Raw genomic sequence first — 26715 nt, 5'->3', positions numbered from 1 at the left:
GCATATAAAAACGTATACATAGTTCATCAGACTACATGAAGCCTATATAATTCTAAAAAAAAAAATATAACCGTATTTGACTACAAGATGAACTTTTTCCCTCCAAAATTTTGGAGGAAAGTGTGAGGTGATAGATACACTGAGGCTGGTTTGGGGGAAGCTGCAGCGGCGCAGGGCACAGGAGGCAGTAGCTCCCTGCTGCATCCTACACTGTGCTCGCTGCTGAAGAAAATGAATATTCACTGCAGTGAACAATAGTTTTCCTTAATAGTGCGCACACTGAACTTGCAGCTGCGGCTCCTGGTATGTATGGCACCAGTCATCCCTCATCCTGGTATGTATGGCCCCCCTCATCCTGGTATGCTTGGCACCCCTCCATCCTGGTATGCTTGGTTAGCACCCCCTGATCCCAATCACACGGGGCACAAAAAATAAATAATTATGCTCACCTTCTCTCTCCTCCAGCGCTCCGTCCTGCTCTGCTGCCGACAGGGATCTCAGTGTGAGCTGCGCATGGTGCAACTGCCATGCGCCCTCACAGTGTGTGGCGTGCTGTGCTGGAATAGTCACTGCTCCCCATGTCCTTAATAGCTCCCCCCTCCTTAATAGCCGACACACTGTTTACCCGCAGTGTGGCTCCTGCTGCGCTCTGTTAGTGATGTGTCAGACGCGAACGATCCGACACAGAGCCGGCTCCCTGCTGTGACTGATGAGACCCGGCACCCCAGTGAGAGCCACTAACTTCTCTAAATGGTTCTCACTGGGCATAAAATCAGTGTTCAGAGGTCGTAACTCCGCACACCCGAGCCAAACTTTGCCCACTCTTCAGATTAATTGGCTACTTGTGAGTGGGCATAGTTTCGGTATAATCATAGTCCTCTTAAATGTGTTCACTGGTGAACACATTTAATAGGGATCCATTTAGGATCCAAAAGAGCCGGCTCTTTTTGGTGAGGAGCCAGAAGAGCCAGATCACCAAAAAAGATCCGGACTGCCCATTACTACACTCTGCGGTCTGTGTATCCTGCTATTACAGACCATGAATATTCACTACAACGCACTCCCATGGGTTGTAGTTAATATTCATGCTCTTTAGTAGCTGGCACATGTGACTGCCAGCTTCAGCAGGAACCGCGCTGCGGGTACAGTGTGCGTTATTAAAGAGAATGAATGGTCACTGCTCCCCACGCACACAGTCCTACAGTCCTAGAGTGGGCAGCAGTGACCATTTCGGCACAGCATCTTTCACTGTGAGGCCGCATGGCACTTATGCCATGCGTGGCTCACAGTGAGATCCCGGCAGGGGAGCAGGACGCAGCGAGGAGGAGAGAGGTGGTGAGCATAATGCATAATTGTTTTTTTTGTGCAGCAGGATGGGGGATCAGGGGTTGCCAAGCATACCAGGAAGAGGGGGGAGGGGGGGAGGTGGTCATACATACCAGGAAGAGGGGGGAGGTGGTGGTCATACATACCAGGAAGAGGGGGGAGGTGGTGGTCATACATACCAGGAAGAGGGGGGAGGTGGTGGTCATACATACCAGGAAGAGGGGGGAGGTGGTGGTCATACATACCAGGAAGAGGGGGGAGGTGGTGGTCATACATACCAGGAAGATGGGGGGGGGGGTGGTCATACATACCAGGAAGATGGGGGATGGGGGTTGTCATACATACCAGGAAGATGGGGGGGTGGTCATACATACCAGGAAGAGGGGCATGCATACCAGGAAGAGGGATGAGGGGGGCCATGCATACCAGGATAGGGATGGGGGCCCACGTATAACAGGATGAGGGATATTAAACAGAATTGGGGGACATTACCCCTATAAGTGTCTGCAACACACCCCCTCCCGCTTAGCAGGGCATCATGACCACATTTTTTGCTTACATTTTTATTTTCCTCCTCTAAAACCTAGGTGCGTCTTCTAGTCCGAAAAATACGGTATAAGAAAAAGACTCACCATGTGCTAAAAATCAAAAAAGGTAACTCCTCAGTTACACCAGGATCAAGCTGTCGGCCAACAGAAAATCCAAAGAAAAAGAGAAACCAGGATCCACAAGTTGCAAGCAACTTAAAATTTCATAAGCTTTATTCCATCAGATTAAAAGCATGAGTGGATATGCAGACACTTTAAAACAAGTAGTCATCTGACGCATTTCTGACCGAAGCCCTTAGTAAGGGGAGTAAAGCTTATGAAATTTTAAGTTGCTTTCACCTTGTGGATCCTGGGTTCTCTCTTTATATAAAATTCTGAATACATGATGCCACCTCACCCTTGTAGTCTCATGGGTAATTTAGTAGCTCACTGTAAAAATTATGGAGTCCCTTTAGTTGAAGGAAAATGTATTTTTGGTGTTGTAGTTTGTCTTTCCTTCACCCACGGGAAAGATTTAAATTTTCTACCGGCATCAAAATACACTATCCAAGGGAAGGCGTTTTGTTGGTGCCCACCCAAAACTTGGACATTTGCCCCATCGCCACTCCTCCCCATCTACGCCCCTGATTAACAGGTTTAGTCTGCTAAAGAGCAGAGTCACGATCGACATCGTGCTGTTTTTTCTCCCCACTACTTCTAGCAACAAAATGGCATAATTTTGTGCCATTCTGCCACAAGGAGCCATAAAGGAATCCACCGGACACACTGTCTGATGTATCCATTAGGAGTCCACTCCTCGCGCCCCTCAGGGGAGGGGACTGACTTTCTTTAGAATATTAGGTTAGGTCTAAATGGTTACACCAGTCGTTCCCCAGAACTTTGACAACCCTGCATGGAAGAAGTCGTCTCCAACTTTTTTTTTCTGGACAGCTTGAGAAGTCATGGACAGACCATATATTTATGGACACACTGGATGACCATAAATCATTGTGATTAGAAGTGGATCCTCATCTACAGCCCATAGTTCTGATATGAAGACATGACCATAATAAAAAGAGGTAGGTGTACCTTAAAAAGAGTTGCTCACCATGTTTCTTCTCTCAAAAAGGTATGCAATTTTTCGGCTACAACTAACTGCATTTCAATTTGCATAGTTTGCCTTCTACAGCCTCTGTGTTGCACTGTTTATTGAAGGCTGCAAAATGGGTCAACTGAGAATCTGTCTGTGAGCTCAATCTGAAGATCCAATGGGAAAGTCACTTTTTTTTTTTTAGCCCCTACCAGATTTATGACAAAAAAGACAACAAAGATGAAATCTCATGGAAACAAAAGAGCCCGTAAAAGTCAAACTGTGCAAAATGTTTAATAAAAACTTAAATTCGTGTATTTGGGGGTAAAAATAAATTTTTGCAATTCAGAGAAAAAATAAAATAAAAAACAGAGGTGGATAACCCCTTTAAAGAAAGGAGGGACCGCCACTGACCATACGGAGTCACTGACCGCCACCAACATCATCCTCTGGAAGTGGACAAAGTGTCATGGTGGAATGGAGACTAGAGATTTTTTTTTTTTATATTTAGAAAATTAGACTTTTCGGCATCCCACCACCTAGTCCATTATGGAGTAAAATATCCAGCCCACGATTTATTTTCCGGAAAAAAAAAAAAAAAAAAAAAAGACTGATGCATCCTGTTAAACATCTGGGGTTTTTTCGTTTTTTTTTATTCCTTTAAAATAATTCATACAAATGGATACACGCACAAACATGATTTTAAACAAAAAAAAATAAAATAAAAAATATATTGCTAGCCTACCACATTACCAGGAAGGAATCAATGTAGGCAATGAAATGTACTACCTTTCAGTAGTCTAGATTTCCCGCATACCACCAATATTATATATATTTTTTTTCTTTTTTTTTTTCCCCACTTTTATTAAACTGGTGACAAGAAGCTTTATGCTTGTTTATATGAAGTCTTAAATTCATGTCACACAAAAAAGGCAATTAAAAATCATGTCATGTTGTATTTATCTGAAATAAGGGATTTCATGTCAAATGCAAAAAAAAAAAAAAAGGAGAAAAAGAAAGTGGGATCTGAAATAGCCAAAATATTCTAAAATTATAAAAAAAAAAATGTATAAACATAAGACAAGCAGATCGTTAAAGAAAAATGCACTGTGTGGTCTTACAAAAAATAATAAAAAAAAAAAAAAACTCATGGGAAAAATGTATTGTCCTGAGAAGTCTGCCAACCGCCATGATTACTGGGCATGTCATAAAATATAAAAGAAAATAGTTTATTTTTTAGGCTTTTTTCTTTATTTCAAAAGTGGTTTGCTGAACGCCTCCCTTGATATTCCCCTTGACAATTATGCAAATAAACCCAGATTTATTTTTGTAATGTTCTAAAAACTGTACACAGACAAATACATTCATGATATAATTCACTACTAGCTTCTCTTGCTTAACTTAGGACCAACAGGAGGACACAGGACAGTGAGGTCAGTCCACTGAACAGGGACAAACTACAACTTTTTTTTTTTAATGGGGAAGGGGGATGGGGAGGGATTAAAAAAAAAAAGTTCCAAATTCTCTTCTTGTTCTGTATATTTGGACCAAAACTCTAAAAACAACTTCTGATCTGCACGAAAGTTCATTTTTGCCTCTAGCCAAAATCCAGAATTTTTAATCATTTGTGGGTTTTGTTTTGTTTTTTTTACACCACTGCTTCTTCTGTATCATCTTCGGTTGTCTTGTTTTGACTTCCAGATCTCCTATGCATGGGAATGGTCATCTGCTATTGTCATTGGCTACAATTGGTCACTTGGGTGGTCTCTGTCAGCTTCTGGTTTGACGGTTTGGACAGGAGAAGGGGCGTGAGGCGGATGAACCACGGCCGGATGGGCGTGCGATAAAGGCATGGAATTGGGGACGATTCCTTCCACTGCCGTTGGGATGCCAGCTGGGGCCACGCTTACTACTCCTGGAGGATACCTGCTGGAATAACGACAGGGGTCAATCAACCAAATGATGAAAGTCAGTCAAAGAATGGTCAATGGAGGATCAAGACATTTTTGAAAAAGCACAATACAATCTGGCTTTCCTCCTTGTTATAAGACATTCAAGAGTCTTCTGTAGCCCAAGACTGTGCTCATCCACTTGAGATGAGGGGCCAATGGATGATCAACCCTGAAGCAGCCAGGGATTTGAGGCAGGAAACGTGATAAAAACCCCTAATCATTGAAAACCCTCAAGCAATTAACATGGACGAAATGTAAATTATGTGAATAAGGTGATGGTGGTGGTGGGGATGGCAATCAAACTTTGCGATGGGACCTAGTCTTTTCCTCTGTAGTGCCCACCACCACTAAAACCAGTCTTCCATAAAGAGCATCATCCAACATGAGACCCAAGAATATGTAAATACCCTCAACATTGAAGTTGCAACCAAGAGTGGTGGAATTACAGAAATCGTAGAATGGATAGATGTGTTGAATGATATGGAAATGAAACAATTTTTAAAAACATCTGGATTTTTTCAGTGTGGCGTATGAGCGCCACACACAGAAATTCCAGCACTTACACCTTGTCTACCATCAGTGGAGATTATTAATGGTTTTCCAAGGAACGTTCTACTGCTGAACGCGCTTGGGAAAATCAAGATCCACTGCTGGTAGCTCCTTTTGCAATTGCCAGCCAATCATGTCCCAAATGTGCTCGAAGGGAGACAAGTCTGGAGAAGCTGCAGACCATGGTAGCAGGATTATGCCACGCAGGCTGCTCACAGTGGCACCAGCAACATGTGGCCTGGTGTTCTGTTGAAAAAACATACCACTGGTTCCATGACTATTGCAACGTCGCTCCGAGCGGTTAGCTTACCTGGAATTAAGTCTACGGCCACCCCATACCATAATCCGGGGAGTAGGACCCAGGGCTTTGGAGTTGGTAAGTCAAACATCCGACTCAGACTCCTCAATGTCCATGAGACAGACTCGACTCCCTCATACATGGCTCATGTTTAAGTGATAAATTTACTGTAGCACAGATTCATCTCAGCTAAAAGTCTAGACCCTTAGATCAGGAATAGGACAGACATTTCAGAACTTTCCCAAATTCTTATGAAAAAAAATATTCCCCACAAACTGCATTGAACTAATGTACCCAATTATATATTTTAGGAGTTGGAGTCGGTCCATTTTACACCAACTCAGATTCTGACTCAGACTCCACCAAAATGGACACAGACTCAGACTCCACAGCCCTAGTAGGACATGTGGGACTCTCCCTCGTGAAGGCCTCTTCATGGCAATGCCCACATGTTAACAGAAACTAATTGAGCAATGGAGGTATGCCCCTCTTCAGCAATGAGTCTCGCTTTGGTCTTGGTCCGCAGATTAATCTCCATCATTGCATCCATGTGGACAACTCCATAAAGAGTCCTATTCAGGGGATTATTTTGTTCAGTGGCATAATGTAAGGTAGCTGGACAAGTAATCTTCATTCCAGCTTGATGTTATATTGGAGAAATGGCCACTGGTTCCCTCATTAAATGAAGGTGTCCCAGGAACAGTCTGTCAACATGACAACACCAGGTCGTCCGTTGCTTGTGCTACTGTGGGCAGCCTGCGTGACCTAAACCCGCTACCACGACCTGAAGAGTCTCTGGATTGGTCTGCCATCGAGGAAATCATTAATCGGAATCGCAAATGGATCAGATTGTTCTAACAATTTAGCTTGTTTATCTACATTTATAATAAGCTCAATAACTTAAATGACCAAGGGTGAAATACTAGTTTATTGGCCCATCGGTTCCTATACTCAGGTGTTTGATACAATGTGGTTATAAGCTCTGGTAGGGCTATGGTGTTAGTTGGAGTCACCAAGACCTGGTTTATACACGGTGTGCAAAATTATTAGGCAAATGAGTATTTTGATCACTTTGATACTTTTTATACATGTTGTCCTACTCCAAGCTGCATAGGCTTGAGAGCCAACTACCAATTAAGTAAATCTGGTGATGTGCATCTCTGTAATGAGGAGGGGTGTTGACTAATGACATCAACACCCTATATAAGGTGTGCTTGATTATTAGGCAACTTCCTTTCCTTTGGCAAAATGGGTCAGAAGAGATTTGACGGGCTCTGAAAAGTCCAAAATTGTGAGATGTCTTGCAGAGGGAGGCAGCAGTCTTGAAATTTCCAAACTTTTGAAGCGTGATCACCAAACAATCAAGCGTTTCATGGCAAATAGCCACCAGTTTTACCATATTTCAGAGCTGCAACATTACTGGAGTATCAAAAAGCACAAAGTGTGCGATACTGAGGGACATGGCCAAGGTTAGGAAGGCTGAAAAACGACCACCTTTGAACAAGAAACATAAGATAAAACGTCAAGAATGGGTCAAGAAATATCTTAAGCCTGATTTTTCAAAGGTTTTATGGACTGATGAAATGAGAGTGACTCTTGATGGGCCAGAGAGCTCCACTCCGACTCAGACACCAGCAAGGTGGAGGTGGGGTACTGGTATGGGCTGGTATCAAAGATGACCTTTTCGGGTTGAGGATGGAGTGAAGCTCAACTCCCAGACCTACTGCCAGTTTCTGGAAGACCACTTCTTCAAGCAGTGGTACAGGAAGAAGTCGGTATCGTTCAAGAACAACATGATTTTCATGCAGGACAATGCTCCATCACATGCATCCAACTACTCCACAGCGTGGCTGGCCAGTAAAGGTCTAAAAGAAGAAAAAATAATGACATGGCCCCCTTGTTCACCTGATCTGAACCCCATAGAGAACCTGTGGTCCATCATAAAATGTGAGATCTACAGGGAGGGAAAACAGTACACCTCTCGGAGCAGTGTCTGGGAGGCTGTGGTGACTGCTGCATGCAATGTTGATCGAAAACAGATCAAGCAACTGACAGAATCTATGGATGGAAGGCTGTTGAGTGTCATCATAAAGAAAGGTGGCTATATTGATCACTAATTTTTTTGTTTTTGCCTGTCAAAAATGTTTATTTCTAAATTTTGTGCACTGATATTGGTTTACCTGGTGAAAATAAACAAGTGAGATGGGATTATATTTGGTTTTTATTAAGTTGCCTAATAATTCTGCACAGTAATAGTTACCTGCTCAAACAGATATTCTCCTAAGATAGCCAAATCTAAAAAACACCACTCCAACTTCCAAAAATATTAAGCTTGGATATTTATGAGTCTTTTGGGTTGATTGAGAACATAGTTGTTGATCAATAATAAAAATAATCCTCTAAAATACAACTTGCCTAATAATTCTGCACACAGTGTAAAAGCTAATCCAACATGAGGACAATCCAGGGTTTATTTATAAGACTGTACATAAAACAGCACTGAAAAAAATAAGCTAAATAGAGATCATTTGAACTAAATAACTAATGACCTAGGGTGAATCCTACTAGTTTATATGATTAGCCCCTATACTCCGCAGGTTTGTTTTGTTTTTTTTGTTTTTTTTTTTTAAAACAGAATATGGTTTCTAAGATTCGTTAAAAAAAAAAAAAAATGCTGGTAATAGTGTTAAATTATTTTTTGTTGGTAACAAGTCATTTCTCAAAAGAGAAGAGCCATGTCATGTTATATCACAAAATACATCAGCGAGTGAATATCCACCAGTCCTACAACAGTCAGCATTTCCTCCGGGAGGCGCAAGATCCAAATCAATATAACAAGACTATAAAAAGTGTGCGCCTAATGCAGTCTTGTGCCTTAGTCACCATTAAATATTTAAAGACGCCATGAATATATGTATACTGAGAGCGGGAGTTAGTTCAGCCTGAAGATGAAAGCACAGATAGCGAGCACGGCCACAGGAACCCAATTACACAGGGGGGCCTTTATTTTACCAGTGTGTCACTTTTATAGGGAAGCGGGACAAATGTATTTGAATGGATGAGATGAGATAAGGAAACCCGAACGACCTGAGCTGATGTGGTAGAAGGAAGGTAATTTCTAATACTAGAGTTGTGCGTCATCTCAAATTGCAGTTTTTTTTATAGGGGTTTATACAGGACTGCACGTAAATGGCCTAATCGCAAATCGGAAAAAAAGGGCTATGTGGCAAATTCAGCTCTGCTACAGCTTTTTTTTTTTTTTCTTCTTTTTTGGAGCAAGGCCATGATTAAAAAAAAAAAAAAAAAAAAATTATGGAACCCAGAGAATTTTCCAACCTTGGAAAATTCTCTGGGTTCCAAACAAAAAAAAAAAATTTAGATTTGAGAGTCCTCAGTGGTTGATATCTTTTAATGGCTAACTGAAAAGATGGTAACAAGTTGCAAGCTTTTGAGGCTACTCAGGTCTCTTCATCAGACATAGTACGCCACAAAATCTGAAGAGTCACATATTTATACACAATAGGACACAGAAATAATGCAATAGATGAGACCGGTGACGGAAAGCAGAGCTATTACTGTGGGAGAGAGATAAACAGTTCTGGCTGTAAATATTGGATTGGTTCATAGATAAGGAGTGTTCTGATTACCACATTCCTTAGTTGATGTAGAATGAAGAATCCATGTGACACATTCATTCCCACTCTGAAGGTGTCAAAGGTCACCATCAGTTTATGTTCCCAAACTTTACTGGTATTAAAAGGCGATTTCAAATTTACAGAAATTTCATGTCTGATGTGATCAGGGAAACTAAAATGCCTGGCCACAGGTAGATCTATTTTCTCCTCTTTTATTGTGAAAATACGGTTAAAAAAAAATATCGAATTTTGCCTGTATCAAAAAAAAAAAAAAAAAAAGAAAAACTGATCCCCTTAAGATAGCTTTATGGGAAGGCATTGTGCTCTATAATTACAAATATCACTTTTACAGTAACAAGTACCCGTCACCACAGCCTTACAAGGTTAGGCAACACACCACCACCATCTAGAGGAGACTGTAGGACTGCATAGAGTTAGGAGATTAGTCATTAAAGTTGTAAATATAATTTTTATTTCATATCTAGCTTAAAAGGCTTAGGCTGCGTGCCCACGAAGCATTTTCCAAGCGTTTATGCTGCAGAATTTACGCAGCGTAAACTCTTGGGAAACGCTAGGTAATCCGTCCCCCATGCTCCCCAATGACAAGCCGCAATGTCAATGCCCATGCTGCGGATTTTTCCGCAGCGTTTATGCTGTGCTCAAAAATCTGCAGCATGTCCATTAATTTTGCAGACACGCAGCGTAATCACCACCATTGACTTGCATTGGACCGCGTGACATCCGCATGACTACGTGTGGATAAGCGGATATCACACGGTTCAATGGCGGATGGTACCCGGGTTTGGAGAAGAGGAGACTCTCATCCAGATCTGGGTACCATAGAAACTGTAAAAACAAAAAAAAGAAAAAAGAAAAAAAAAAAATTATATTTATCTTCCGATGTCCTCCCAGTGTTTTCTTCCCTCCATCTGGTCTGCTGTATGGGTCGCGTTATGAATGACCTGCCATGACATCATTGAGTCATGTGACCTGACACATGACTGAATGATGTCACTGCAGGTCTTTCACACCACCGCGAACAGTACAAGAGACCGGACTAGGCGGAGATAACACCGGGAGGACATCGGAAAGAGAGTATAATCTTTATTTATTTTTTTTTAAGCTATTACTTGGTCACACTATATATGCCGGTTGCATGGATTTATATAGTGTGACCAAGTTGTCAAGCACTTTCCAAGTGATGCTAAAATCGCTTGGAAAAGCGCTGTACAATCCGCATGTGTTTTTCCTGCCAGGGAGAAGCGGAAAAAATATCCAGCATTTCTGCATCGTGGGCACATAGCCTAATTCCCATCTTCATAGTCAGATCGTGCTTGATATATGAACATTTTTTACTTTTAAGTTTACAACTCGTTGCCTAGGAGACCGACCACTGCTGTTGTCTAGCTTTTAAGCAGTGCAATGAAGCTTTCCAGAATTGGGGGGTGGGTGTAACCATGCAATCCAGGCAAGCTACAAAACAGTGCTTGCAAGCTCAAATGAACATATGCAGCGCTTACAAGCTATTTTTCACTATCTGCAGCTTGTTGCTTTGAAGACCGACCACCGCAAAAAAAAAAAAAAAAAAGAGAAGTGTTTGTATCTCAAGAACGGCTGTAAATTTTAAGCAGCAGCAAATAGCAAAATTTCTTGTATTTACAAGCACTGTCCGACTGTACCCATTTATTAAGATAAGAATAACCCTTTAGTCAGGTAACCGATTTCTTTGAGACGTCCCCATGACAACACTTATCAGTTCAGGTTTGAGGCAACATACTTGTTCATCTACTTCATGGCTGTACGGAGACATGCCGCTTTAATGCATATATGCATGGTTTTCAAATGAAGTGTTGTCATAGGGACACCATCAGAAAAATAATTCATAAGATTTTGGGCTGAAATTGCAAGCATTCGTTTATCCCTCTAGTCTGTCCTCTTGAAAAAAAAATTTATTTTATCATTTCAGTTTGGACATTTCTATTAACTAGATCTCCTTTATGATTCATTTCTTTGTATCTAAAGCCAAATCCCACAGGCTGGGATAAAATGATTCATACCTGTCACCACTAGAGGGAGCTCACCAAACATGGCTTATACATTAATTTTCAAAATTAGAATCCAGTGCGCTCCCTCTAGTGGTGGGTACAGGAAGCCAATAAAGGTAGATTAAAAATGTTGATTCCCAAAATTTTTAAAAAAGTTATACCCCTCCAGCATCCCTAGTGTACAAAGCAGAGTACAGCGATCTGCCACTTCTGGCAATCTTCTATACAATGAATGGAGGCCAAACACATGCACTTCTGCTACACTGCTCTGTAGAGCTTGGTTGTCTGGATTCAGAGCACCAATTTCGGGATCATGGGGAGTCACGGCATGTTTAATTTGTAATTTTGGGGAAATACGATCTACACAGGATATTTGCATAAGAAAAATAGTTTGGACTGCTAGAGATACAAAAAGATATTTTTGAAGTCTAAGGCCTCTTGTACACGTTTTGATATTACGTGTCCGTGTGTCACATCTGCGTGCAGCATCAGTGGGACATGTACCGGCGTCTTGGAAAAAGCAGTACAGTCAGCGATGCTCCCAGGAGCTGAATCAAACACATCAGCGTCGCCTGGTCTCGCTGATCGCAGGGAGACCAGGCGACAATGATGAGATTTGTAGTCAGCAAACGCTGTCTATGTATCATACATATTAAATTAATTTGAAAAAAAAAAAAAAAAAGGCACGTGGGATCCTCCTTAATTTTCCTAACCAGCTGAGGGAAAGCCAACAGCTGGGGGCTGGTATTAATACTCTAGGAAGGGGCTAGTAGCCATAAAGGTTCCAGCCTATTAACAGCTCATAGCTGTTTGCTTAGCCTTTACTAATTAGTAAAGAGGGAGGGGAGGGGGAACAAAAAAACAAAACAAAAATGACATGCGGTCTTTAAATTTTACTAACCAGCAAAGGCTAAACAGACAGCTGCGGGCTGATATTAATAGGCTTGTAGAAAATACAAGCACGGCTGTGTAAGGTGCTCCAGTAGGGTCCAAACCCGGTAGGTATATGAAGTATAACTGGGCACTCCGTAGAGTTAAACTTCAAATTGGTGCTTGAACTGCAATTAAAATCAAACAAAAAACGTTTCGGTCATACCAGACCTTCCTCAGACTGTTATGGAAGCTTGTGCAGGGTAGGAAGATTGGGACATATCCCTGACATGGTGTCCATCTTCCTACCCTGCACAAGCTTCCATAACGTAGTCTGCACTTACTGAGGAAGGTCTGGTATGACCGAAACGTTTTTTTGTTTGGTGCTTGAACTGCAATTAAAATCAATTTGAAAGTTTCTCTCTACCGAGTGCCCAGTTTTACTTGATATTGATAGGCTGGGAAGGGGCCATGGATATTGGCCCCCTCCCAGATTAAGATGAGCCCTCAGCCGCCACAGAAATGGCACATGCATTAGATGCGCCAATTCTGGTGCTTAGCCTCAGCTCTTACCACTTGCCCTGGTGCGGAGGCAAGGGGTGTGATAGTTTTGGGGTTCATGTCAGCTGTTTTATGTCCACTGACAAAGCTCAGAGGTTCGTAATGGAGAGGTGTCTATCAGGCACCACCATTACTAACCAGTCAAAATTAAGACAGAGAAAAAGTCCTTTAATTGAAATTATCACTTTCAGACCCTCTTAACCATTTATGAACTTAAAAAAAAAAAAAAAAAAAAAAAAAAATCAAAGCGGGTCGGGGAGTGATTATTTCAATTTAAGGACTTTTCTCTGTCTATTAATTTTGACTAAGGAGTTAGTAATGGGTCTGATGTCATGTCAGTGTGTATTGCCGACAGTGCTCTGGGCAAAAAACGGACATGTCAACGTGTTTTGCACATGGACACATGGTTCATACAACACACTGACATGGGCGCAGACCCATAGATTTGCAATGAGTCCAAGTGTGTAAGAGTCTCCAGTACGTGTTAAAACGGTCATCACACATACTGGACACACTGATGTGTGAAGGAGGCCTAAGACAGAGCTTTGGCCAAAGTTGGACAGTTAAAGGGGTATTCCCTTCTACAAGATCCTATCCCAATATGCAGTAGGTGTAATATTAGCTCATCAGAAGAACTATACTACATTTCTAATTGGAGATATTTGCAATGTCGCTTACCCCGTGTGCAGGGCATTACAGTAGCTTAGTATCCATGGTTACTGTCCCTATTATGAATGGTCATAACCATGGATACCCAAGCTACTACAATGCCCTGCACATGGGGTTAGCGACATACCAAATACCTCCAATTACAAATGTAGTATAGTTCTTCTGATAAGCTATTACACCTACAACATGTTGGGATAGGATCTTTGAGATGGGAATCCCCTTTAATCCCTCTTCAGGCCAAATCATAAAGTTAGGTCAATGGTAAACCTTTAAAGTTTAGGTGCTTGTATTTGCGAGGGAAGGGGATGGGAAGAATTGCATTTGTTTTATCTTAACATCTATTCTATTACATAATTCTGTTTTGTTTTTTTGGAGGGGGGGGGGGGGGGTCCATATAAAATTTTTAATGCACATACCAGAAAAAAAAAAAATTGGAAACTTTTAAGTTTTACATTAAATAAGTCATTTCAGGTTACCACCAACTTGTAGCTACCAGTATAAATTGTCTGTGCAGTAATCAGCTGAGTAGTTATAATTATATAATTAAATATTAGAAAAAAAAGTAACAAATATTTAAAAAAAAAAAAAAAAAAAAAGACAGATAAATAGAAAATAACAAGTTATACATTACATAACATATCCTCCCCTGAGTAGTCAAAATAAATCAATTTGTTAATATTTGGTCAGGAAAGCTGTAACAAAAGTCACTGGAGGAACTTATCTAGGTTTACAAAGACCCGGAGACGGCTGGTGATCGTCTGATCGCCAGATCCAATGGTCGTAGTTGTCGTTTTACAGCAAACCGAAGGGGTCTTTAAACTGCTTTGGGTCGGGGACCTGATCTTCCCCAGCAGCCAGGACCTATAATCTAGAGTCTAGCGATAGAGATCACACGAGCCACAGAACCGTGAAAGCAACATTACACTCGGTCAATATTCCTCTCGAGCGCTCAGGCATCAGCTGCCCGGCTAAGTCACCGTGTAATTGCCCGTATTAGCCTCGGACCAGTGAAGCTCTCCATTTACCTGTACGCAGCGCCATTCAGTTCTGGATGAACCACCCCTGGATCCATACTGGCCCAATGTGTTGCTGCAGTTAGGTGATCCTTATTTACACAGTTTTTAAGGCTGTCGGGAATACGACCTGTAAGAAGGGAAAAAAAAAGAAAAAAAATCAGGTAGTGTACTGTCGAGCAGTACAGTAGTAAAATGGTCACTAGGGGGCGCTCACTGCAAAATGGATTTATGGAGTTCAACGACTTATGTAAACCCCTGTGCAGTGAGCTCCCCCTAGTGGCGACAGTTGGCAAAAAAGGATTAATTTCAAGAAGCTATATGGCAATTCGATGGTTTAGTCCTGCTTTTATACCATTTCCCTGTAAAAGAATTATGGACCCATTTATTTTAAAATCATTGGTACATTTCATCTACTCCAAAATTGCCTTTATTGAACCCTGCACCATCTGGAAGATTAGATTTCAACCAGGGTTAACCAGTCATCTGCAGATAACCAGACAGTATGCATAATAAAAAAGGGGCAAACTCTCCAATTTTTAAAAATCCACTTGCCCCAAGTATCCAATGCTGGTAGCCTTACCTGTAATGGCTCGGCGGATCTCCCGGGCTGCCTCTTCCCTCATTTCTATGGACGCCTGTTCACTGTACCAGGCGGCGTGTGGCGTGCAGATGAGGTTGGGGGCATCTTTCAATGGGCCTTGAGAAAAGCTGAAAGAATAAAGACTTGTGAATTTAACATTCAGCTTTGTCAGAACAATACAGGTCGGCCATTTAAGCTTCAGATCGATTAATTTAAATTTTGTGTATTACATTGAATCAAACGTCTATAGATCTAGTTTTCAGAATTTCATTGTAATTAACCTTGTGGATATACATATTTAAACATACCTGGGTAGCATTCTACTATCCGGTGGCTTCTCGTATTGTTATCTTAGCTTTAGTATTTGTTGTCTCTTATCGGCCTCACTTTATTTTCATTGTTTTTTTAATTTTAATTTTGTGCAAGTCAATAAAACAATTTATATACATTTGTTTCATTTGATTATTATGGAGTAAATGATATTTCATTTTGTGTAGCCAGTTGACACGCTAGGAATGGTACTTTTCTCAACCACAAGTGCACGTACAACCACATTCGGTGCCGAGTGCCATTACAAATTTTGCCTCCATCTCCAGGGAATAAATCACTGTTTAGCCTGACAAATCTCCACACACAGGGCAGTACAGCCCAGATATAAGGATCTGCACAGAGATCATGGGATCGCAGGTTCTGAGCCACCACCATACAAGGGACCAGCTGCCAAGCAGATATCTGCCATTCTAATCGCTGGAATAATCAGATATATAGACTTTAGTTATAAGGAGGATGGTCAAAAAATCCTTCTTAGAAGCCATACCTGAAAGGTTCAGATTCATGGACGTCTAAGGCGGCTCCTCGTATCCTTCCCTCCTTCAAAGCTTGTGCTAGCGCCTTCTCGTCGACCAGGCCGCCTCGTGCTGTGTTTACCAGGAACGCTCCTTGCCTCATCTGTAGAGAAGATCCAGAGACCATCAAACCAGAACCTTCTGAATTTTGACATTAGGACCTCCCTCACTAGCATGGCTAGGAAGAGGCTTAGTTCGAAGGAGGGCTGACATTCGCCTAAAGTGCAGCCACATTGTGCTCACCGTATGGCACAGCTACTTACACACTGTACGGTATATTAGATCTGCAGTGTATGGCGGTGGGATGAAGAAGTCCAGCTACACTGCTCCTCTCAGGGCCATGATGAGCATGAATGGGGAAAGACATTGGATCAGACCCCTCTCCCTTTCCATCTCCACAAGTAGAGACTTACACCTCTGAAACATCTCATGACGAATCCATAAAGACCAGATTCTGACCAATGTCTTAACATTGATGATCGGCTGATCAGTGATTAGTATAAGCAGGACGACAGGCCGACGCAGCTACAGGAGTGATGCTGGCAAGAAGAATACAGCCCTGAATGCAAAGTGTGCCATGCCCTGTGACCACTAGAGGGAGTAGCTGGCCACCAGAAAAGCAGGAACGACATTATCGGAAATGGGCAGAAATAAATGATGCAGCAACAAGGACCTGGGAAAGTTGTAAAATCTTCTGTTTCGTATAGAATCAGGACAGGGCCGGACCAGGCCAGTGCACGGCTCGCAAGACTTCGAGCGACTGTAGCTTAAGACCAGACAACCTCTGACTGCAGACCTGTGAAACCCCACATCGCCAACATTGCACGTCATCAGGAATCTCTGGTGTCAGGAACGGCAGGCACATGACTGCAAGTATATGTGGTCACATGCCAACTAGACGTGCGCAGCCTTGCTCAATGAAAGTGAATTGAGCAAGGCCGGACAAGTCTAGTCGGTTTGTGGCAAGGAGTACGCAAATCCCATACTTTTGGGGACATGACTGCCCGCCCCAGAGAATCCTCAGTAGGTGCAGTGTGCATGATGTGAGGAATCACAAGTCTGCAGTCACAGAGCTGAAGACAAGTGAACCCCTTTTACAGTCCTCAGGACGCAGATACTTACACAGTAGCAGGGCGACATTAATCAGCAGGTGGGAAGAAGCATAAAGCCAGCACCACACAGGTTATATCAGATGATGTGAGGAGATCACTGCATCGCACCAGATGTGCCAGGGATTGTGATAGGGAGGAGAGCGTGGGAGCAGATGAGGGGGATTTGGTAATGCCCCCCATACCTCCTGTGACAATCCAAAAATAAATTAAGAGCCAAAATGGGGGAGAATTATAGCGCTCTGTGCCTCGTAAGGAGTTACAATGCAGGGCAATATGAGAAGACCCCTTATAATGGGGGAATTACTACTATAAGGGGCACAGGGGAGATTGTTGGGATTGTTAGGGTGACAATTCTATATAGTGTGGTATAACCAAGGAGGTACAATTAAGGGCTTCATTATAAAGCAAAATGAGGGCATTGACAGGGGACAGGATTACCATGAGGAAGTGGAGAGGGAACATTACTACTGTGTTTGGGCACAATAGGAGGGTACTATTACTATTCATGACACACTGGGGAGGGGGGGTAGTTATTAGTGTCTAGGGCACTATATAGCTTTTGTAGAGGTGGGGAATGTGAAGACTGTTGGAAAAGAAGAATTTATGGATGAAAGAAGTGGTTATGGTGGTCTGGGCTGACCGGAAAACAAGAGTGAAAGTGATTACGATCAGTGAGGTGGTCGCTGATCGTATATGTGTATACTGTATAAATAAATCCACTATGATAACATTACAATTTTAGGTCTGCGGAGCGCTGGTGTGGAACGATCAATTTTAGTACAGTGGTTTTGGTTAATGATCAGCATGATATCACTGCTGTATATATTGGTAATATTTGGTTATGGTTTGGCAGTATTCTATTTCAATATTGGTACAGTCCATTTGTTTCTGATGAAAAATATATTCAGGGGTGTATGAACACTAACAAATAGTGTAGCATGCTAAATCCCACCTATGTGAGCTATACACGGTTAGCATTAGGCTCCACTTGCTCGCTCCAGCAGTCATCACTTCACCTCAACTATGCAACCTGCACACAAGCTGAATGAGCGTCAACTAGAGTCTCAGCCAGTTTGCTCAATGATCAAAGCGGCTGAAGTCTACTAGACATTGACATGTAAGTGGCATACTGTGTTATGTGATGACCGCGGGAGCCCAATCCTAATGGCGTGTACAGTACACAGGCTGAACTGCTTGCATTCTGTCAGTACACAGCGGCTTTATGTATTATATAGGAGTAATATCAGTCTTGCAATGAATCTTTATTTCCTCCAACCCAATGTCAGGTCAGATTAACGCAATAGAGACCCCGATCTAGGCGGGGGGACAGTATGGGCCTATGTCTGTACATTGTGAAACAAATTTATTGAGCAAACCACTTCTCATAGGTGGAATCGCAAGTGCATTTCAACATGGGGGGGCCCACCAGAGGATTCTCCTGTTCTCCTGTGGGCCAGTCCGACCCTGAATATACACAAACTAAAATTATAAATTTCCTTTAATTCAGAATCTGACAGTCCAGAAAGGTTCAGTACTGCCAGAGCAATATTGGACTGTGTCTAGTTTACATGTCTTTCTGGAAGCGCTCATCTTTTGTGTATCTGGCCAATGAACTTTAAGGCTTGAGGTGTGAACGAAGTCCTGGACATACAAGCTTACAATCTATAGGATATGGAAGGGTCAGAGTAGAGTTTGGAAGAGGAAAGGTGGAGATCTTAGACATGCATATTTTATGTTCACCTACTCACCATGTGAAGGCCAGGCCGGCCGTATACAGCACTACACCTTTAATTATTTACTCACTTGCATTAGATATTTTTACTTTGGGACTTTGATTTATGGTCGTTTCAGCTCTAATGGATATAAACGGATGTAGCAGAGCTGTTCCTGGCTCCTTATGCAGGATAATGGCTTTTACACTTCATATTTTGCTTCATAACATTTGCTTTACTAGAGGCACATTATTAAAATGCCCAGAGCTGCAATCAGAATTCTGCCAGCTCTGCATTTCGCTCAGATCTCATAATACCTAGTCATTTTTTTATTCTGGATAGGTGCATTTTTTTTTTATCCCCTGTGCATTCCCCTTGAACCAGAAGGGGGCAGCAGTGAGATATGAGGATTTAGGCTGTTTGCCCACGTAGCGTTTTACAAGCGTTTTTGATGCGGAATTTCCGCAGCGGAAACGCTTGTAAAACGCTTGGTAACCCGCACCCCATGATCCCCAATGGGTTTCCGCAACTTCTATGCACATGCTGCGGATTAGGCTATGTGCCCACGTTGCATTTATGAAGCAGAAAATTTCTGCTGCATAAATGCAAGTCCTCTCCCGAAAAAACGCATGCGGAATTCCGCACGCGTTTATCGCGCATTTTTCGCACGTTTATCACGCGTTTTCCACATGCGGAATTGCCTTGCGTTTTTTATGCATTGGACAAAGGCAATTCCGCTTGCGGAAACGCAAAATTAAATGACATGCTGCGGATTTTTGAACGCGGCATAAACGCTGCGGAAAAATCCGCAGCATGTGCATAGAACTTGCGGAATCCCATTGCGGACCATGGGGTGCGGATATACATGCGTTTTTCAAGCGTTTACGCTGCGGAAATTACGCAGCATATACGCTTGAAAAATGCTACGTGGGCACACAGCCTTACAGGCTGATTGTTAATGAGTGTCATCAGAAAATTACCCATCAAGTCAGCTGTTATTACCTGTAGTTTTTTTTATATTGCGATTTGCATTAAAAAGCAAAAAAATTAGTACTAGAAATAACCACACTGGTCATTTGAGATTTTTAAGACTTGTACTCTGTCCCTTCAAGATCTCTATACCTTGCTGACAATATAGTTCCAATCACAATAGGCAAAATGGATCCAGCAATCAACTCTCCACTCCACCTCCTTTCACAATGACCTTTGCACACGCTTATTAGAAACATCAATTCAAAAAAACTTCTCAGATCCTGTCTATTGCTGCTAATGTACATGTGAATTTCCTGAATAAGTCATCTAAAAAAAGCCAGTGTGAAAGTTGTATTAAAAATTAATAGATCTTGCACATATGGAAAAAAAATTGTTGTAAAAAAGCACTTTATGTAATCACTAGGTGGTCATTTTCTGATGACATTCCCTTCAACATGAAAGTCCTACTTCTCAACAAAATCGGGATTTTTTTTTTTTCTTTTTTTTATATTCGGGACAGTCCTGCAAAAGCACTTCGGAACCTAATAAAACCACACCTAAAATGGGTAGTCCAAGTCATTTTGGGGGGGCGGTGCATGGCTTAAATACCTTGAAATATGGCATTTGTCCAACAAATTGGCATTTAATAATGTTGTGTTATTCTGCAAATCTCAGTGCAGTTCCCAAGGGGTCTGATCGTCCTATAGAGTTCTGATACTAGGACATATGATACTTTGACACACACACGTATTCCTGTATTGTAGGCGTTGGTTATATTAATAAACTTCCCTCCCGCCATCCACGGTGTTGACTGTTGGGGCGTCTCGGTGCAGACATCTCATCTGCAGTATACATAGTAATATTTATTCCGAGCAGCAATGATATAAATATTTGCCTGAACGTCGGCTCCGGCTGTAACGCTGGCAGACGAGAGTGCGACGCCCGGCATTTACACATCACTACAGCTCCAGGGTTAAAAAGGGAAAATCTGAATAATTTTATAGAAGATAACACGGAGCATTCACTTCTGTCACCTGTTTATCCAGGAAAAATAAAAAAAAAAAAAAAAACCTTGTGAAATCCCGGCTGGAACGGTTTTTCCTTGGAGCGGTAAATAGTACGGCTTATTAATTCAAACAAAGTCTCCCCCACCAAGAAAAACCACACTACAATGAAAATGTAGACGTTAGTTTTGTGACCAAGGATTGTGTAAGCTGAAAAACTAACTGGTTTCCCTTGTGCACCTGGTCATCCTCCCCCCACCCCCAATATGGTTTCCCTTCTGCACCTGGTCACCCCCCGCCCCCACCCCAATTTGGTTTCCCTTGTGCACCTGGTTGCCTCCCCCCCAATTTGGTTTCAATTCTGCACCTGGTCACCCTCCCCCCAATTTGGTTTCCTTTGTGCACCTGGTCGCGCAACCCCCCCCCCCAATTTGATTTCCCTTGTGCACCTGGTCGCCCCCACCCCCAATTTGGTTTCCCTTGTGCACCTGGTCACGCAACCCCCCCCAATTTGATTTCCCTTGTGCACCTGGTCACCCCCCCCCCCCCAATTTAGTTTCCCTTCTGCACCTGGTCGCGCACCCCCCCCCCCCCCCCCCAATTTGATTTCCCTTGTGCACCTGGTCGCCCCCCCACCCCAATTTGGTTTCCCTTGTGCACCTTGTCACCCCCCCAATTTTAGTTCCCTTGTGCACCTGGTGTTTCCCCTTACCCCCCTTTGATGCTGGTTTCCCGGGGAAGGTACACTTAGTTACAGAACCCCATTACTGTGGAAGATCCAAGACAAATGGAACAGTTATGCCTCGAGTCACATGCAAAACTGTTTAGGTGGGTCTCCGGCACCATTTGCAATTTGGCTTTCACCATGGCAATGGGGTGCAGCAGTTTGGATTCCCCATGGCATTAAGGTGGTAGAAGATGACCTTTTAATAGCAGTGGGTGGTCCAATCTAGTTTTTCCTTGTGGCAAAGAGTTACCATAGAGTGTTAGGGTTGGAGGGGACCTCCAGGGTCATAGTGTCCAACCCCCTGCTCAATGCAGGATTCACTAAACCATTTCAGACAGATGTCTGTCCAGCCTGTGTTTGAAGGAGAACTCAAGTCTCGTGGCAGCCTGTTCCACTCGATCACCCTGTCAAAAACTTTCTAATATATAATCTGCAATCTCTAAACCTTTAACCGTTCCTCGTAGGACATAGTTTGCAGTCCGCTCATGTGCAGTCTGTGGTCTTTTAGTACAGCCAAGTCTTTCACACGTGCTGTTGCGTAGTTGTGCATTTTGGTCCCATTCCATCCAGAGACAATGGGGTGCAGCAGTTGTCCCCACCACTGCAATTTTTCTCAATCCTCATGTCAACGTGGTGCGGCAATTTGGGCCACTCGACCATTGCCTCATTTCGGATGCCCCCAGCCCTTCAACTCTAGTAAGAAAGGGGTGCAGAAATTTGGTCCTCAACCCGATGGCAAAGTGGTGCAAAATTTTGTTCTCCATTACAATAGAGTGCAGCAATCTGCTCGACACCTTCAAGGTAAGAAGGTGCAGAGATTTTGTTGCCCCCAGACCTCCCAAACTTGGTGATAATTTAGAGCAGCAGTTTGGGGATTGAGACCAGAGAAGTCGAATGTAGAAATTCAATCCCACAAATGGCCAAGAAGTGCAATATCTACCCATGGCAATTGACTTCTGGTGCTTGGTTTCCCCTCATGACAGTGCTTATACCAAAGATAAAAGTCTTCCAAACTTTTAGGGTCTCCACAACACAAAGTGATAGGACACAAGAGTGACAATAATAGGGTCTTTGTAGTCACCACTGTAAATTCAGAGGCCAGAAAACCTAAGAACATTTACAAGGTAAATTCAGACAGCCAAAAAGAACGAGGTCTCAAGTCCAGCACCTCAGTTACACAATACATAAAGGCGAAACCTACATGCGCCGTTCCCGTTCTTCTCACCTCCCCACTGTACATGACGGGCTCCTACCTGTTTGATGGTGAAGTCATTAATAAGATGATGGTTGTGCTCATTTAAGCTGCAGTGAAGAGTTACACAGTCACTATGAAACAGAAGATCCTGTAGAGTGCTGACCCGCTGCAGACCCAATGCCCGCTCGATGCCATCTGACAGGTAAGGGTCGTAGAAAATGACATTAAAACCAAAAGTCTTTGCCCTTAGAGCGACTGCTTGACCAACCCGTCCTGTAAGACAAGACCATGGAAAACGTCAACGCACTGAAGACAACAAATATATCATGGGTACAGCAAGTAACATCATTTAACACCATATTACAAACCACTCAGCATGCTAGTCTCTCGCCCAACCCTGGGTTTCGCCAGATTAGCTTCTTCTGGGGCAAATTGACAGGGCAAAATCCAAGGTTGGGCAATGTATCACGTTTTTAACCAGATGTTAAAGAGCAGAACCCACGGTTTTGAGGGACCAATTGACTAAGCAGCATTGGCAAGACACATTGTGTGGAATAGTAATCGCCTCGACGAATGATCAATTGAAAGATACTTATTTATGGCGGTAAACTAGAGCTGACTGAAATTGCACCTAAAGTCAGTTGGTGAATCTGACCACAGTGCCATATACACTGGAGTATACAGACGCAGCAAGCACCGTGGCCAGAATTGGGGACACTATCCTAGTATAATGGGTCACAATGGGGAGCATTAATGTACAAGACAGTGGCAGAAGTTATCAGTGTATGGGGGGACATTAGTGGATAGAGCCACAATGAACGACAATATTAATGTTCCTCTTTTGTCCCATTCATTAGTGTATAGGACTACAATGGATGACACCATTAATGTTTAGGGACAAAATAGGTGAAATTATTAATGTCACCCATTGTGGCCCCATAAAGGGCCAAAAGCATTAGTACTGTATGGGGTCCACAGGGGAGGATATCTATACTGTAAGGGTGCAGGGTCACCACTACTGTTATTTCTGGGGAATCTGTCATGGGGAAGGGTGTAGGAAGGGTGCAAAAGAGGTACTGTTAATGTGTTCAGTACTTTTCTTCATCCAGCACAGTATAAAAGTCGGGGGGAAAAGAGGAGTGGTAAGGGTGTCCTGGGAAAGATTAGTTAGAGAGGTCTACAAAACCTACCAGATGGATTGTGGCTGGGAGAAATCATGGCGGTCAGCACCAGATGAAGAAAATGGACTTCAATTCGATAAGTCATCTGTTAGTCATTAGATATACCGAGCTCTGTAGATTGTATACAGTAAATGCAGTGCACACCACACAGGAGCTCTGGAGATAGTATACTGTCAAGTGGTTTTTCCTGGTGGTATTATTCAGTCAGTCACCACTGTATGGTGGTCAAAGTGTTATATGGAGATTTTTTTTCCACATGTACAGTACAGACCAAAAGTTTGGACACACCTTCTCATTTAAAGATTTTTCTGTATTTTCATGACTGTGAAAATTGTACATTCACACTGAAGGCATCAAAACTATGAATTAACACATGTGGAATTATATACTTAACAAAAAAGTGTGAAACAGCTGAAAATATGTCTTATATTCTAGGTTCTTCAAAGTAGCCACATTTTGCTTTGATGACTGCTCTGCACACTCTTGGCATTCTCTTGATGAGCTTCAAGAGAATGTCACCGGAAATAGTCTTCCAACAATCTTGAAGGAGTTCCCAGAGATGCTTAGCACTTGTTGGCCCTTTTGCCTTCACTCTGTGGTCCAGCTCACCCCAAACCATCTCGATTGGGTTCAGGCCTGGTGACTGTGGAGGCCAGGTCATCTGGCGTAGCACCCCATCAATCTCCTACTTGGTCAAATAGCCCTTACACAGCCTGGAGGTGTGTTTGGGGTCATTGTCTTGTTGAAAAATAAATGATGGTCCAACTAAATGCAAACCGGATGGAATAGCATGCCGCTGCAAGATGCTGTGGTAGCCATGCTGGTTCAGTATGCCTTCAATTTTGAATAAATCCCCAACAGTGTCACCAGCAAAGCACCCCCACACCATCACACCTCCTCCTCCATGCTTCACGGTGGGAACCAGGCATGTAGAGTCCATCCGTTCACCTTTTCTGCGTCGCACAAAAACATGGTGGTTGGAACCAAAGATCTCAAATTTGGACTCATCAGACCAAAGCACAGATCTCCACTGGTCTAATGTCCATTCCTTGTGTTCTTTAGCCCAAACAAGTCTCTTCTGCTTGTTGCCTGTCCTTAGCAGTGGTTTCCTAGCAGCTATTTTACCATGAAGGCCTGCTGCACAAAGTCTCCTCTTAACAGTTGTTGTAGAGATGTGTCTGCTGCTAGAACTCTGTGTGGCATTGACCTGGTCTCTAATCTGAGCTGCTGTTAACCTGCGATTTCTGGGGCTGGTGACTCGGATAAACTTATCCTCAGAAGCAGAGGTGACTCTTGGTCTCCCTTTCCTGGGGCTGTCCTCATGTGAGCCAGTTTCTTTGTAGCGCTTGATGGTTTTTGCAACTGCACTTGGGGACACTTTCAAAGTTTTCCCAATTTTTCGGACTGACTGACCTTCGTTTCTTACAGTAAAGATGGCCACTCATTTTTCTTTACTTAGAATTTGTATTATGGCAAGAAAAAAGCAGCTAACAGTCTATTCAGTAGGACTATCAGCTGTGTATCCACCTGACTTCTGCACAACACAACTGATGGTCCCAACCCCATTTATAAGGCAAGAAATCCCACTTATTAAACCTGACAGGGCACACCTGTGAAGTGAAAACCATTTCCGGTGACTACCTCTTGAAGCTCATCAAGAGAATGCCAAGAGTGTGCAAAGCAGTCATCAAAGCAAAAGGTGGCTACTTTGAAGAACCTAGAATATAAGACATATTTTCAGTTGTTTCACACTTTTTTGTTAAGTATATAATTCCACATGTGTTAATTCATAGTTTTGATGCCTTCAGTGTGAATGTACAATTTTCATAGTCATGAAAATACAGAAAAATCTTTAAATGAGAAGGTGTGTCCAAACTTTTGGTCTGTACTGTATGTGGCATTATTGTTATTAGTATAGTAGTGGGTTTTGTTTAGATACAGGATGGAAGTTGCATTCAGACACTATGTGGTGGTGCCATACAGTCATGGTGCGGTGATATCAGTATAGTAAACTCCATAACAGACTAGTGATATTTGTTGTTTGGTTACTCTATTCAGAGGTATTACTTAAAAATACAAGATATACACTTAAAGTTCAGCAATAAGATAATTTTCTTTTTTTAATTACAGAATAAGTGTTTATAGGCTCTGGCAGTGCCTCTGGGACCTTTTTATTTGAGCAACATGTTTAATGGGTAAGGGCAATGAAAATGTATTTTACCTGGAGGCCCATAGGACTGTAGTTATGCCACGAACCCATTCTTACCAGTAAAACCAGAGACTCCTGATAGTGTGCGGTGTGCACACTGACTGTAGACTTCTGGATCCCTACAGTGTGCGCACTACACACTGTCCGGATTCTCCAGTTTTGCTGGCGAGGGCAAGAATTGAGCGGCCTCACTCCGCTCACTTGCGCACGCTGTAAAGACTCAGAAGTCTGCATAGTGACTGCAGACTTATTACAAGACTGGACAAACCCTTCCAATGACAGAAAATATAAACCTGCATTATTTTTGCCCTTAAAAAGGATCATTGCAGAAAAAATAAACTTCATGCGGTAGGATCTGAAGTGGTGGTGCAAGTGCGACACCTCAGACCCTAGGCTAGGTTTACCATCATTTTCTTCCTCTTTAGAGCAGAGGTCCCAAATACCAAACACATGGCCCTAGAGGCCGCTTCTGCAGGCACCGGGGTTCCCCATGATGATCGTGGCCCGGTCCAGGGGCCACCGATGTCTGTGCTTGGTTTCAGCTGAATGTGCTTCTTTGGACGCACATTCAATTGAAACGTATTGCGGTGCAATAGCAGCTCTCTGCACAGCAATACCAATAGCAGCCACCGGTTCAATC

General features: G+C 42.7%; 1 protein-coding gene across 11 annotated transcripts in view; it reads right to left on the bottom strand.

Moving 5' to 3' along the window:
- Nucleotides 1-3575: 3575 nt before the first annotated feature.
- The window catches only part of CTBP1 (C-terminal binding protein 1), a 561086-nt gene continuing 537946 nt past the window's right edge, over nucleotides 3576-26715 (bottom strand). For 9 of the 11 annotated variants that reach the window (XM_073649109.1, XM_073649112.1, XM_073649117.1 and 6 more), the window contains 5 exons: nucleotides 22744-22958; nucleotides 15936-16066; nucleotides 15119-15246; nucleotides 14548-14665; nucleotides 3576-4872 (listed from right to left, as the gene is read on the bottom strand). In XM_073649109.1, the coding sequence (XP_073505210.1) occupies nucleotides 4686-4872; nucleotides 14548-14665; nucleotides 15119-15246; nucleotides 15936-16066; nucleotides 22744-22958 (779 nt within the window). In that variant the 3' untranslated portion in view covers nucleotides 3576-4685. The remainder of the gene's footprint in view (nucleotides 4873-14547; nucleotides 14666-15118; nucleotides 15247-15935; nucleotides 16067-22743; nucleotides 22959-26715) is intronic. The other 2 variants (XM_073649110.1, XM_073649113.1) reach the window with 1 other exon arrangement.

This window comes from Phyllobates terribilis, unplaced genomic scaffold, assembly GCF_046119375.1.
Source record: "Phyllobates terribilis strain yellow unplaced genomic scaffold, ASM4611937v1 Scaffold_1__5_contigs__length_1240528914, whole genome shotgun sequence".
Taxonomy (NCBI): domain Eukaryota; kingdom Metazoa; phylum Chordata; class Amphibia; order Anura; family Dendrobatidae; genus Phyllobates; species Phyllobates terribilis.
This window is presented reverse-complemented; position numbering and strand designations above follow the sequence as displayed.